At 40.3% G+C, this 12,642-nt stretch overlaps 1 protein-coding gene across 13 annotated transcripts in view; it reads right to left on the bottom strand.

Annotated features, from left to right (window-relative positions):
• PTPRM (protein tyrosine phosphatase receptor type M) overlaps positions 1-12,642 on the bottom strand; it is an 884,286-nt gene that overhangs the window by 303,376 nt on the left and 568,268 nt on the right. For 6 of the 13 annotated variants that reach the window (XM_089305325.1, XM_089305318.1, XM_008261054.5 and 3 more), the window contains one exon: positions 7,669-7,743. The exons of the other annotated variants lie outside the window; for them this stretch is intronic. In XM_089305325.1, coding sequence (XP_089161451.1) covers positions 7,669-7,743 — 75 coding nt within the window. The remainder of the gene's footprint in view (positions 1-7,668; positions 7,744-12,642) is intronic. 13 annotated transcript variants of the gene reach the window in all.

Here is a 12,642-nt window from a genome sequence, read left to right as displayed (position 1 = left end):
GATCAAGACTGAAGTCCTTAGCTTAATGTGCAAGGTCACGGTCAGCCTGTGTCTGCCTGGACAGTCTAACTGCTCTCCCCCACACATTCTTCTTGTGCTCCACTCTCCAGACATTAGGACCTCATTGCAGGTCTTCAGATTTGTCCTGTCCCATCACAGGACCTTAGCACCTGCTGTTCCTGGCACTGACTGCACCTTATCACCTTCAGTCCAGTCCTCCTAGCTTCTCAGTGTGGCCAAGACCTGACTCCAGTTATATCCGTTTTGCCAATAGAGAATTGCCTGTCTGTGAGGGACAGATATCATCTGTCTGTGTCTCAGCCCTGTCATGGGTCACTGATCCCAAGGAGCACCAAGGCTCCCTTGCTGGCCGTGATGGGTGGGAGGCAGAGAGGTCAGCTGGATGCAACCTGGTGCAGTGGGCGGGCCGTTCACTAGAAAATTAAAAGCTAGACAAGTTTTATGGCTGTTGCCAAAAGAAAGGGACGATTAAAATTGTGCTTTTAAATGAACTGAAAAAAACCACTGGTTTGCTTTATTTGCAATAGAAAAATCTACTGAATTCAAAAAAATACATATAGATGAAGGGACACATTTTGCAAGTGAACAGCACAGTCATTTGAAAGCAAAAAATAAACTAACTTCTAAAGATTTCTGCCCTCAGTCAAGATTTGCTTAGAATTTCCTCCTTCCCGTGATGAAAGCTATAAAATACCTCGAAGTAAATTTAACAAGGAAGATCACAGACTGTTACTTATTCTGTCAATCAGCAAATAATCTGGCATACTTGCTGGGTGCTGTGGGCTACAGTGGGAACAATTGTGCTTGGTGCATCAGTGAAAGGATGCATTCTTCTTCCCGCAATTAAAAGGAAATGCGTAAAGGCAGAAAACAATAATAGCTAACATTTATTGAGGGTGTACTTTGTGCTTTGTTAGGTCATTTAATACTGACAGTAACTTTCTAAGTCCCACTCTCAGTCCCATTTCACAGACGAGAAAACTGAGGAAAGAGAGGTGCTGTCACTTGCCTGAGGCCACTCTGCTGCTAAGGGCCAGCGCTTGGGATCTGAACCTGAGCAATTTAGTTCTACAGCCCATGTTCTGACCACCAGGCTACCCACTGCTATTACACACAGAAGCTGCCGTGCAGCCCTCCTGAGGCACTTCCAGGAACCCCAGCGAACATAGTTTAAGAACCACTGGGCCGGATATTGTATAGGGTTTCCAGCTCTGATGGTCTATGATATGGCAATTGATGACTGATGGTCTATGATACACTAATTGGTTAATGAACACTTGTGGAATGAAGGGCCTTCCTCCATCTCCCAATCCCTTCTCCCCATAGACCAAATTTAAAGCCACTCCCCCAAACCCATTTAAAGACCTTCATTTGGCCTCTCTGCCTGGTTTCAGCTCTTGCCTGGAGCTGATGAGGGATACCTGATATGAACACGCTCATCTTGAGAGTCCCAGAAACTTCCTCGGGCTGTTTGCTGTTGGTGGTGCCCTTCAGTAATGATTTTTTGTACCTAAGGGAAGGTGTCCTTCCGTGTGACTCAACGGCTAGCACCACCACGGGCTTTAGGAAAGCCTGATGCACCGTGGCTGCCCAAGAGACCAGCAGAAAGGGCACAGGGAGGAAAAGGAGGAGAAAGGCCTGACCACGCCACCTTAGGGTGAGTGCACACATCTCCTGAGGCTGAGGGGAGCATGGCTAGGGGTGGTGGGCAGCACTCCATTGCTGCAGGTGCAGCAGACATTGTTGATCAGCAGAGAATCCCCATGGCCGGGGTTCGAACTATACACCTGTTTCTGCAACCTTTGGAATAACGGGGAAAGGAGCAGAGAAAGCAGGTGACGGGGTGTTCTGAGGGCTGGAGATAAACATGACAAGTAGAGGAAGCACAAGGCAGCCAAGGGCCCTTGGAGCCCAGGGTGGCAGTGAGAAACCACAGGGAGAGCTCCAGGGTGTGAGAGTCTGGGGGCATCCATTGAGGCCTGCAAGGTCCAGGAGGAGATGCCGAGGTATGAAGGTGGGGGTCCAACCCACTCTGAGCTGGAAGGACCGAGGGTTCCATACACGAGACATGGTATCACACATGGCATCACATGTGACTCCACGTATGACCTGCGGGGCCTGTGGGGGTGAGGCTCATCCTGGTGAGCTTCTGTGTGCAGCTGTGACATGCCATGCAATGTCTCCCTGGTGCCTGCCACGAGGACTTAGTGAGTGGTGCATTTGCCAGGCTCAGTACAGAATATGAACACAGGGCATCCTCTGTGAATTCTGCACTTTCTCTCTTCCTCCAAGGTGACCCAGTTCAGTGACCTCCAGGTCTTGCAATTGAATTTAAGAGACAAACAAAAAAGCCACCCTCTCAAAACAAGGGCACTTCAAAAAGGTCAGAGAATATGGAATCAAAAGATGTTTATTCTGGTGCAAAAATTTTTTTGAAATCTGCGGGATTTTTTCCATAACACAGATTTTCCGCAGACTTTTTGAAATATCCTTATATTCTCTTTAAGAGCCACATGAAGGCTTAAAAGCAATCCCTTAGGATGTATTTCATGACAGCTAGGCCTCTAAGCTGAGCAGGCCCTTGTCTCCCAGCCTCTGGGGGAGGGCTGGAGCCCAGCTCCAGGAAGGTCAGGGAGGAAACCCAGATGTGTTCACAGGGACCACAGTCCCCTTCCTGCCAACTCAGCCCTCTGCAGCCTTTAGAAGGGCAAGGCCCCTCTGTACAAATCAGAACAGAGCTCAGCTCCTTCCCTCATTGCCTGCAGTTACCAAGTAAACCCATTTCCACTGCCTTAAATAATGTCTGCCTGTATTTCATTTTCACAATATGGAAATGTGCTCCAGGTATGGTTTTCCAAACTTGAAACTTTATGTGGGACTAACTGTTGGCAGCTCTTCCTCTCTTTTTCTCTCAAGTACTAACTGCAACTAGCAAGAAAGTCTACCTGCTCTGATATCTCTGTTTGTACTTGGATCCCAGAAGTCACTTGTTTATAAATACTCCAGGCTACAGATCTCATCATAGTAGATGTACAGGTTAAATGAAACAGATGATAAGATTTTGCATAAGGAACTCATTCTCCACAGCAGCTGAGTTGACTGGGTTATTAAATCACAAACAGAAATATCTTAATATGAAATAACCTATATTTATGAATTTTAAAATTCTTAAAGAGAAATATCTACTGTGTGCAGCTTTCTATTTTCTCCCTAGAGCAAGTCTATTATAAACAATGAAACACAAGATAAAAAAAAGGGGCCAGCATTGTGGCATTGCTGGTTAAGACTCCAGCTGCAACAACAGCATCCCACACGGGCACTGGTTCAAGACCTGGCTGCTCTACTTTCAATCCAGCTCGCTGCTAATTTGCCAGGGAAAGCAGCAGAAGATGGACCAAGTGGGCCCCTAAATCAACGTGGGAGACCCAGAGGAAGACACTGGCTTTAGCCTGGCCATCTCCAGCTGTTGCAATCATTTAGGGAGTGAACCATTTTGTGGAAGATTCTCTCTCTCTCTCTCTCTCTCTCTCTCTCTCTGTCTCTCTTCCTCTCTCTGTAATTCTGCCTTTCAAATAAATTTTTTAAAAAAGGTAAAGGGAACAAAGTAGAGACTAGAAGCACTGCCATTTTCTAGAACTTTCTCTGTGTGCACTCTCTCCTGTACCAGTTTTAGGCAGATGAGACCTTCATTCCAATAAGATATTCTGTTCCCTTTTACAATCTCCTGACTCTAGTGTGCAAGCAGATTTTTTTTTTTAAACTGTGAGTTACAACCTTCAACTCACTAGTGGGAAATGGAAATCCAATCAGAAAATAGCAATGAGACTTTTTTTTTCTTTTAAAGAAAAACATGATAGAACAGTATAGAAAAAAATCAGAGTGCATCAGAGGCTGTCAGCAGTGTTGGTAGTAGAGACTGCAAAGCTTTTGTCTCAGTTACACTGGTGTGTGTGTGTGTGTGTGTGTGTGTGTATGAGTTCATATTGGGTGGTGTTGCATTTCTTACTGCTGACTGAGGATAACAGGTTTAAGACACACTGCCCTGTGCAAGGCAGGACACATGCATTCTGTGGTCAGAGCTCCTTTTAGAGAATCCTCCTGGCATCTGAGCCCTTCATTCACTAGAGTCAATCAACAAACATTTAGGAGCACTTTCACTTTTACCCAGCACAGTGCTCAGTGTGGGGAATCAAGGCACCAAGGCACCTGCTGCTGTTGGACAAGCTAGAGAGATTTCACCCACACTGAGGCCGGCCTAACCAGACAGGCTGCCCGCTGGTGCAACAGTTATAATAACACAACGGACTCACAGAAGTTCCCTAGTGTAAGAGGAGCATCAGATGGCATGTTTAGGGGCAAGATGTCAACGTGATTAAAACAAAATGAACAAAAGAGCTGAAGGCACTTCAGAAGGTGTCCCGCCCGTATTTCTTGTTGACTTCTACAAGTGACAGGAGTGATCTGGCAAACAAACCTATACCTGTCTAATGGGTCACACACAGAAATGTTCAGCGCTGTCCCCATAGCCATTTCTTAAGCTGAGAAAGGCTTTGAAACACATGTCCTTGTTTCCCCATGAGTTGTAAAACTGCTGTTTGTGCCAAAGAACAAGCACAATATTCACTTTCGACTCCTAAGAGGATGTGTGTATGTCGCTTTTGATATGAATGCAAATAGACTTGATGCCACAATGTCTGGGCAACCATACAAAGTGAAACTTTTAAAGTTCAGAGATCCATACCTGGCACACAAAAGGTGCTTAATAAAAGTCAAAAAAAAAAGATTGAATGAATGAAGACTCTTTGTGCAGTCTGACTCATGAATAAATCTTTTTAAAAAAGGACTGTGTTACTGCTATCAAAGTTGATGGCTGAGACAAATAGAAAATGCAAAAGAAATATGACTTCAGTGTGAATGTATCTGAGTGAGATTAACCATCATTAAAACCAGCAGTAAATACCGAAGAAAGAATGAGTGTAGGTTTTTACTGGTGTTTGAGGCTTACTCTGCTCCCATCATTTTAATCCTTAATAAACCAAATTCACCAATGGGGGCCCCTGCAGTCCCTGGGAAATGGCTGCCCTACACAAATGGTGGTGACGGATGCATCCTTCACAGACTAGGTCCAAGGTAATAACACCCAATGCATCCAAAAGCCTTGTGAATGTGGCCACTTTATGAAGTGTCTTCATAACCATAACCATGCAAGTTTTCAGAGAAAACTCTATTGACTAGGAGGTGGAGAATGCCTGGTAAGTGGCTCCCCAAATAATTTGGTCTGGTACTACCAAGATGATTACAGGTGGGACTTGAAATTCAATAATCTATAGTAGGCTAATTTTTAATTTGATTTTTTTTATGGCCTGTGAATGATGTTATAAATATCCAAATGGCCATTGGCAGAGAAAAGGTTCCCCACTGCTGCTTCAGAAACTTCACATACTCCACGGCTAGTTACCTACATGTGTCAGTCAGCTGGAGATAGCGGATTACAGGCAGAGTCTGAGAAAGGGCATACTTAACTATAGTTGTTTTATGATGGTGAGGCCAATCAACTTTTAAGTGTTACTGATGAGTCTGTGGCCAACTCAGACATAATGGGGGCTCAGACCCAGGATCCTAGACAAAGTTCAAGATGGACACATAACTCTACACGGAGCACCATGGGCCAGTCCTTGAACATCTAGTTTTTAAAGGGGAGGATTTTTGCTAAGGTATATATCATCCCTCAAGCACGCGTACTGGTGTGACAATTAGAACTTTAATCAATACAACATAGACGCTCAAAAGAAACTTGAAAGCCAGGGAAACAGAACTGTTGGCAAACATGGCATTTGGGCCCTGAAATAGAGGACTGAAAATATGTGTGGGACGTCAGTGAAGAAGAAAGAAGAGGTTTTTTTTGCATTTGTCAACCTTACAAAATATGTCTCTAATTCTCCTGAGTCTCAGTTGCTTTATTTCTCAAAATTATAAGCTCATAGTACAACCTTAACATTGATTGTTTCTTACCATGAATAAAGCTTTATAATTTTCTTAAATGTTAGGGAATATTCTCTAGTTTCACATACACAAAAACAATTGTTGGATTAGACATTATATGGAAAGTAGTGGTACATTTCTTACATGGCTTCAATTATACCTAAACTACATGCAATAACCTACAACAATCAATAGTCTTTCTGAAATCAGAATTTTGAGACCTTCCTGCATGATTAACGTTGGAAGCCTTGACAATGATTTGCTTTTGTTGCAAAAAAAAAAAAAAAAAACAAAAACAAAAACCAAGTTTGTCTTCTGGAGTTCTGTAGTAATTTATTGGACTCGTTTTTTGTATGAGTTTATAAAGCTATCTGAATATTTTCAGAGGTAGTTAATACTGAGCAAGTTAATTTCAAAAGGTACTTCAAAAAGTTCATGGAAAGATGTAATCAAAAGTTAAGTTTATTTTGGTGCAAAAATTTTGAAATCCATGCTCTCAAAGAGTCTTCAAGAGTCATGGAAAATCAATGTTATGAGAATCTTATTCGTGAATTTCAAATATTTTTACACCAAAATAAACTTATTCTTTTTTCAAAAAGATATTTACTTGAGAGAGAGAGAGAGAGAGAAATAGGTGGGGAAAGGGGGTAGAGAGAGAGAGAAACAAAACTCTCATCCACTGGTTAACTCCCCCATATGCCTACAATGGTAGGGGCTGGGCCAGGGCTGCTGCCAGGAACTCAATTCTGGGTGGCATGAAGCTAATTACTTGAGCCATTAACACTGTCTCCCACAGTCTGCATCAGCATGAAGCTGGAATCAGGGACAGGAGCTGGGAATCAAATCCATGGACTCCAATGTGGGATGTGAAGGGTCTTAACTTACATCTTTACTACTTGCCCCACAAGCTTATCTTTTAATTATGTTTTTCCATGAGACTCTTCAAGATGCTCTGTAATTTCTCTTGGTATAAAGCCTCACACAGTTCAACTTCATGATTTTAAGCCGATCAGTTTTTCTAAACTTTCTGAAATTTTTCAATGCATTTGACTTGCACATATGCCATTGCTTTATATAAACGCTTTGCTTTGCAAAAGGGATCAATAAGGAAAACAATAAGCTCTCAACAATTGTATGTACATGAAAAGCTATTTGAACAGTGTCACTCTAAAGAGCTTTGGGTGAGTTAATTTAATAACATTGGCAGACAAGATTGTGTATTGCTGAATGCAAGTGCTAACTAAACTCTGCACGGTGAAAAACAAAGCTCTCTCACCCTTAAATCTCAAGGCCTTTTTATATTAATTTGGAACACTGGGACTACATCTTTAAGGATATTGTTTGAAATCCTGTCAATTGATGTCACTGCTATTGCAGGTCCAGCAAATTTCATTTCTGTATAGCATTAGGCTAGAAAGGAACATATTAACAGACCAGACACACAATGAAAACATGCAGTGGAGTCGTACTTAATGCATGGACATAAATGTGCACAAAGAAGAGGCCAAGCATATCATTTAATTTAATACAAGCACAGGTCTGAAACAAGGGTCTGAAGCATTATCAATAGGCCTTAAGCAAAGGAGGAAATGTAGAGGGGAAACAAAGCTGAGAAAAATGAGCAGGAAATGGGCAGGATGACTCATCTATACTTGAACATCTGACCTGTTAGTTGGCCGTCGCCTGCAGCAGGGGCGATGCGAATGTAAGGTGTTGTAAGCTGAGTCACGATTATCGCAGCTAAGGCAAAGAGGATTTCCAGGTCAGCATGCATGAGGGAAAAAAAAGCCAGACTGAAGCTAGGCTAGCAAGAAGAATCCCATCAGTATATCAAACCGTCTCAACTTTGTTCCAACAACAACAAAAAGAAAAGGAAGAAAAAATTAAAAAATAACCATAGCCAGGTGTTGAATTTTTCTGAATTCTTTTGTCTTAAACAAGCTCTAGTCATGCAGCAGGATTTCTAACTATGACCCAATTGCAAGCTTTGGCTGAGATCTTGGACAGATCAACTGAAGAAGAGGAAAAAGAAAGTAAAACAAAACCAAAAATATTAGTCCTAAGTAAAGGTGAAAACTAGTGGGTATTCAATTGCACTTGACCATGGTATGTAAAGATATGCCACTAATTTTGATGATTTAAACTTTAGGCTTTTAGAATTTACCAGGTTGTTTAAAATTCTGTTGCTAAATTCACAGTATTTTCTCTTGCTAATATCACCATTGTCATGAACATTATCCTTCTCACTAGAAACATTTTTGTGTAATTTCTCCGATAGATACAGTTCATGTGGATTTCCATTTAGGAACCTTATTTTTTTACATGAAAAAAATTAAAAAGATGCAGCTCAAAATATTGGTTTAAAAAAACGGAAACTGCTAATTGCCCTTGTTCTAGTTGTCCTGGTTAACATGTGACCAAGGAAATGAGTAGGTGGACCAGGCGAACTTCGTTTGCCTGCACAGCTCAGCAGCTGTATTTAAGTGGTTAACATTTATGACACACAGATATTGAAAAAAGATAGAAAATTAAAACGTCAGTTCTAACATGATACAGCTGGAAAATGATGCAAAGAAAAAATATTGGAAAATTAAGGACAGGCTTGCATGAAAGATTACTAATTTACATGGAACAGCCTGGGTGCTATTAGAAGTGTGGCAGCGAGTAAGGAAAATAGATCATCTACCATCTGCAGACAATTAAACCCAAAACTGCTGCTGCATAATATTTTGAAATATCCCTCTGCACCAAACAGTGCTGCTACTTACAACTACACAACTGCAGCAACTCTGTTTAAAAATGGCGGAACTGTCTTTCACATATTATTAACTTTTCGCTAAGGGAGATGAACAAACTAACAGTTTGGTCACAGAATGGAGAGTTACAAAGACATTTCCTTGATATGACATATGATGCAAATCTTCATACAGATAAAAGTTGTACACAGCAAAATGTTACTTCTAAGACTAAGACTTGTTACAAAGTTGGTGCCAACTGAAGTTGTACACACATACTGCTTTGCCCTGGTCATAGACTGGGTGACCAACATAACTGCGTTTGTTTCTTTCTTTTTTTTTTTTTTTTGACAGGCAGAGTGGACAGTGAGAGAGAGACAGAGAGAAAGGTCTTCCTTTCCCGTTGGTTCACCCTCCAATGGCCGCCAAGGCCGGCGTACCGCGCTGATCCGAAGGCAGGAGCCTGGTGCTTCTCCTGGTCTCCCATGGGGTGCAGGGCCCAAGCACTTGGGCCATCCTCCACTGCACTCCCTGGCCACAGCAGAGAGCTGGACTGGAAGAGGGGCAACCGGGACAGAATCCGGCGCCCCGACCAGGACTAGAACCCAGTGTGCCGGCGCCGCAGGCGGAGGATTAGCCTATTGAGCCACGGCGCCGGCCTACAACTGTGCATTTTTCATTACTTACAGGAAACCTTGACCTATTCTCCTTGTGAGCAAAATGATACTATCTTAAAGAAAAGCAGAGCGCCTATCTAATATACAAAATGGGAAGCAATATGAAGAAAGTTCCTTGAGAGTAGCTATGCTGGGCAGCTACATATTTGCACATAAAAAGAATTCTAATTACCATCAGGCTAACACTACTATGAAAAAAACACATTTTAAATTTTAGGAAGAATTTTTATATGATCTCAGTGCTTTGCTTTGTAAAGTGTTTGCTTGTGATTATTTTTAGCTAGGAGGAGCAAACTTGATTACATGACAAGCTACCTTAGAAAGGGAAAGTAGGCCCAGGATACACTTTTGCAAATAAAGTTTTATCAATTCAATTGTTTTTGCATCGCCAAAAGGTGCTCTAGTCCTGAACTGGCATAGCTGAGACGCTGTGCCAGAAACCATATGGCCTACAAAGCCTAAAATATTTATCGCCTGGTCCTGAACATCAGAAATTTGCTGAACTCTGCCTTAAAATATCAATCGGGAAGTTAGTAAAAATTAAGGTAGAAATTCCAGTCCAATGCCTGGAAGGCAGTATCTGGAGGTGGTAACTTTAGGGCCTCTCTTTGCTCTGGATGCATGAACAGAGGAGTAAATCATGTTTCATGGGATTAGACTTCACGTGCACAGAGTGGAATCTTCAGGAGTTTGGTGAATGAGCATTTACCAAACTGTGATTTGCATGACTCCAGTGTCCCCTGAAAAATGACTTTGGGTCAAATAAATTTGAGAAGCATGGGAACTTTTCAGGTTTCTTCTCTTTAGGAACCTCTCAGGGGGCTTTAATATACTCATGATGTACATTGTGAAGACCATTTCAGATCAAGGAAAGAGTATTTTCTCTAAACAATGCTGAATGATGAACATAAATGTTCCTATTTTCTCAATCCATAGCCAAAATAATAGCAGATTAACATAGTTGAGTGGTCTTACTATATAATTTGTTTTCTCATGTATTGAATGTGAGTAATTAAAGGAATCTTAATGAGCATTACATCTCAACAGACACTCTTTTCAATTCCTTTATCAGCACACTTTCATTCTGATGCATTATGGCCTAGAAAGAATGGTTTTCTTTGCACGAAACAGTGAAAAGAAAAACAGTCTAGAGAAACTCTCTAAGAGCCTAGTGAATAAATAAAGAAAGATTCAAATTTATGAATATACTTAGAAATTGCATCAGAACAATGGAAATCCTTCAAAGTTTCCTCAAGGTCTTCTTCCAGCAAAGTATATTCACAGCCCAGTGCAAATTTAAGTTAAATAAAATACTAAACTTACAATGAAGCAGGTTTTCATAGAAAATTTGCCTTGAAACTATCATTGTAGAATAACGGTGGGTTTTTTTGTTGTTGTTTAAACTTTATCATCTGACTTCCTTAATACTTTGGTAGAGAATTTAGCATGTGTTTGTATGCAGGTTTTGTTTTTTATTTCTAGCTATACTGCCATTAGCCAAGCCATAGCATGAAGAGGAACAAATGATCATATGCAACCACTCCTTATACACCAGAAACAAAACAAAAATACCTTTTATGAACTCAAAGTCTTCAAAATTTAAAAATTGTATTTGTGTGTCTATATTTAGAAGTCTTATGGAATACTCTACACATAACAATGGAATATGCGTTTGAGTAATTTTAAAATAGGAACCTTTTCAAACAGGAAAGCTTGCACGAGGCCATGTTGTTACAGAGAAACATAGTTGGCATTGTATTATGGAAAATACAAGTTTATGGAAGATCAATCCAAACTGTAATGTACACAGTTCAAACTGATTGGTATAGCCATTAGAATGAATATATTGCATTAAATACAAGAGTTGTAATGTACTAATCAGACAGATTTTCATTATTAAGTATATCCTTTCAGTTTAGAATTAATCAATCAAGCCTTCCAAAACTATCATAAAAGAATTTTCACATTTGACCCCATAAATATATACAATTATTATGTGTCAATTAAGAAGTTTTTAAAAAAATGTCAAAAAGACTTTCTATCCTACCAGTTACCACAAGGTAGCCATAATGGATCTGAACCTTAACAAAAACTTATAGGAATTACCAAGACACAGCTGAACCAAGTAGTCATGAGATGAATGCAACTACCAAACTGTGAATGTGATTTAAAAAATAAAATATTGGAGAATCTGAGTATAGTTAAGAGCTCCTCTAATTACTCCACTGTACAGATGAAGAATCCTTTGAGTTGGGAGGACAATACCCAAATGTCCTGGGTAACCTACTGCATGGTGTCGCCACCTTGTAACTCAAGAAAGTTTGAGTTTGCCTGTAGTCAACAATGAAATTATGGTCACATGTAACTATTGGACACCACTTATCTAGACATAAGTTAAAGGGCTGCATAAAAATATAGGTGATCCCTCACATGTTTGAAGATATGCAATAGCACCTCTTAGGTCTTTTTCTGTGTCTAACTTTATGGAGCTTTATGTTTGAGATGATCTATGTCAAAATATACCTTTGGATAAAATGAAAATAATCACATTAAATTTATAAATAGTCTGAAATATATTTTTAAGAGACATACCCTAACTTGAAACTAAAAACTAGCTTTTTGTGAAAACAAACCCAGCTCCATAGTTTCTCCATAAAGATACTTGTCAACAGTTATTTCATGAGAACATTGAAATCTATAAATTTAAAACACTGCTTAGAAAAGCAGCTTAGTATCTGAAAACTCAATTAAGCCACAACATTGTCAGCAAAATGTGGCGAAATATACTCAGGATGTTTGGACCCTTACTAAATTTAAAACATCTTAACTATATGGTACCAATAAAATCATGAGACTTCCTTTCTTCTCTGCTTTGACGAAGTAGTCAAGATAGCATGGTTTCCCATGCTACAAAAGAATTTCTGGATGAATGATAATAAGGTGGTAAAGCATGAAGGAGGGTTGCAGAATCTGTCCGTGCAGAACTCAATAAAAGAGCACAAAGCAGAGTTGTTTTGCCTGCAGGGAGATTATCTCCCAAGGTTTCTTCCCGTTCTATGATTTTATGAAACAGAAATGACAATGTTATGCAGTGAATATTAAAATTTGTTTCCTTCTTTCCCCAAAAGAGGTTATTTGGATAGAGTTTGTTGCTGTGTAAATGTTTGCAAATGACTCAGAAAATACGAGCGGGGAATATTGAGTCAATCAGGTCATCTGATTGCCTA

This window comes from Oryctolagus cuniculus, chromosome 10 (genome assembly GCF_051225735.1).
Source record: "Oryctolagus cuniculus isolate XC-2025 breed Fujian yellow rabbit chromosome 10, ASM5122573v1, whole genome shotgun sequence".
Lineage (NCBI taxonomy): Eukaryota > Metazoa > Chordata > Mammalia > Lagomorpha > Leporidae > Oryctolagus > Oryctolagus cuniculus.
Note: the sequence above shows the minus strand (reverse complement) of the source record. Positions and strands in the feature narration are given on the sequence as shown.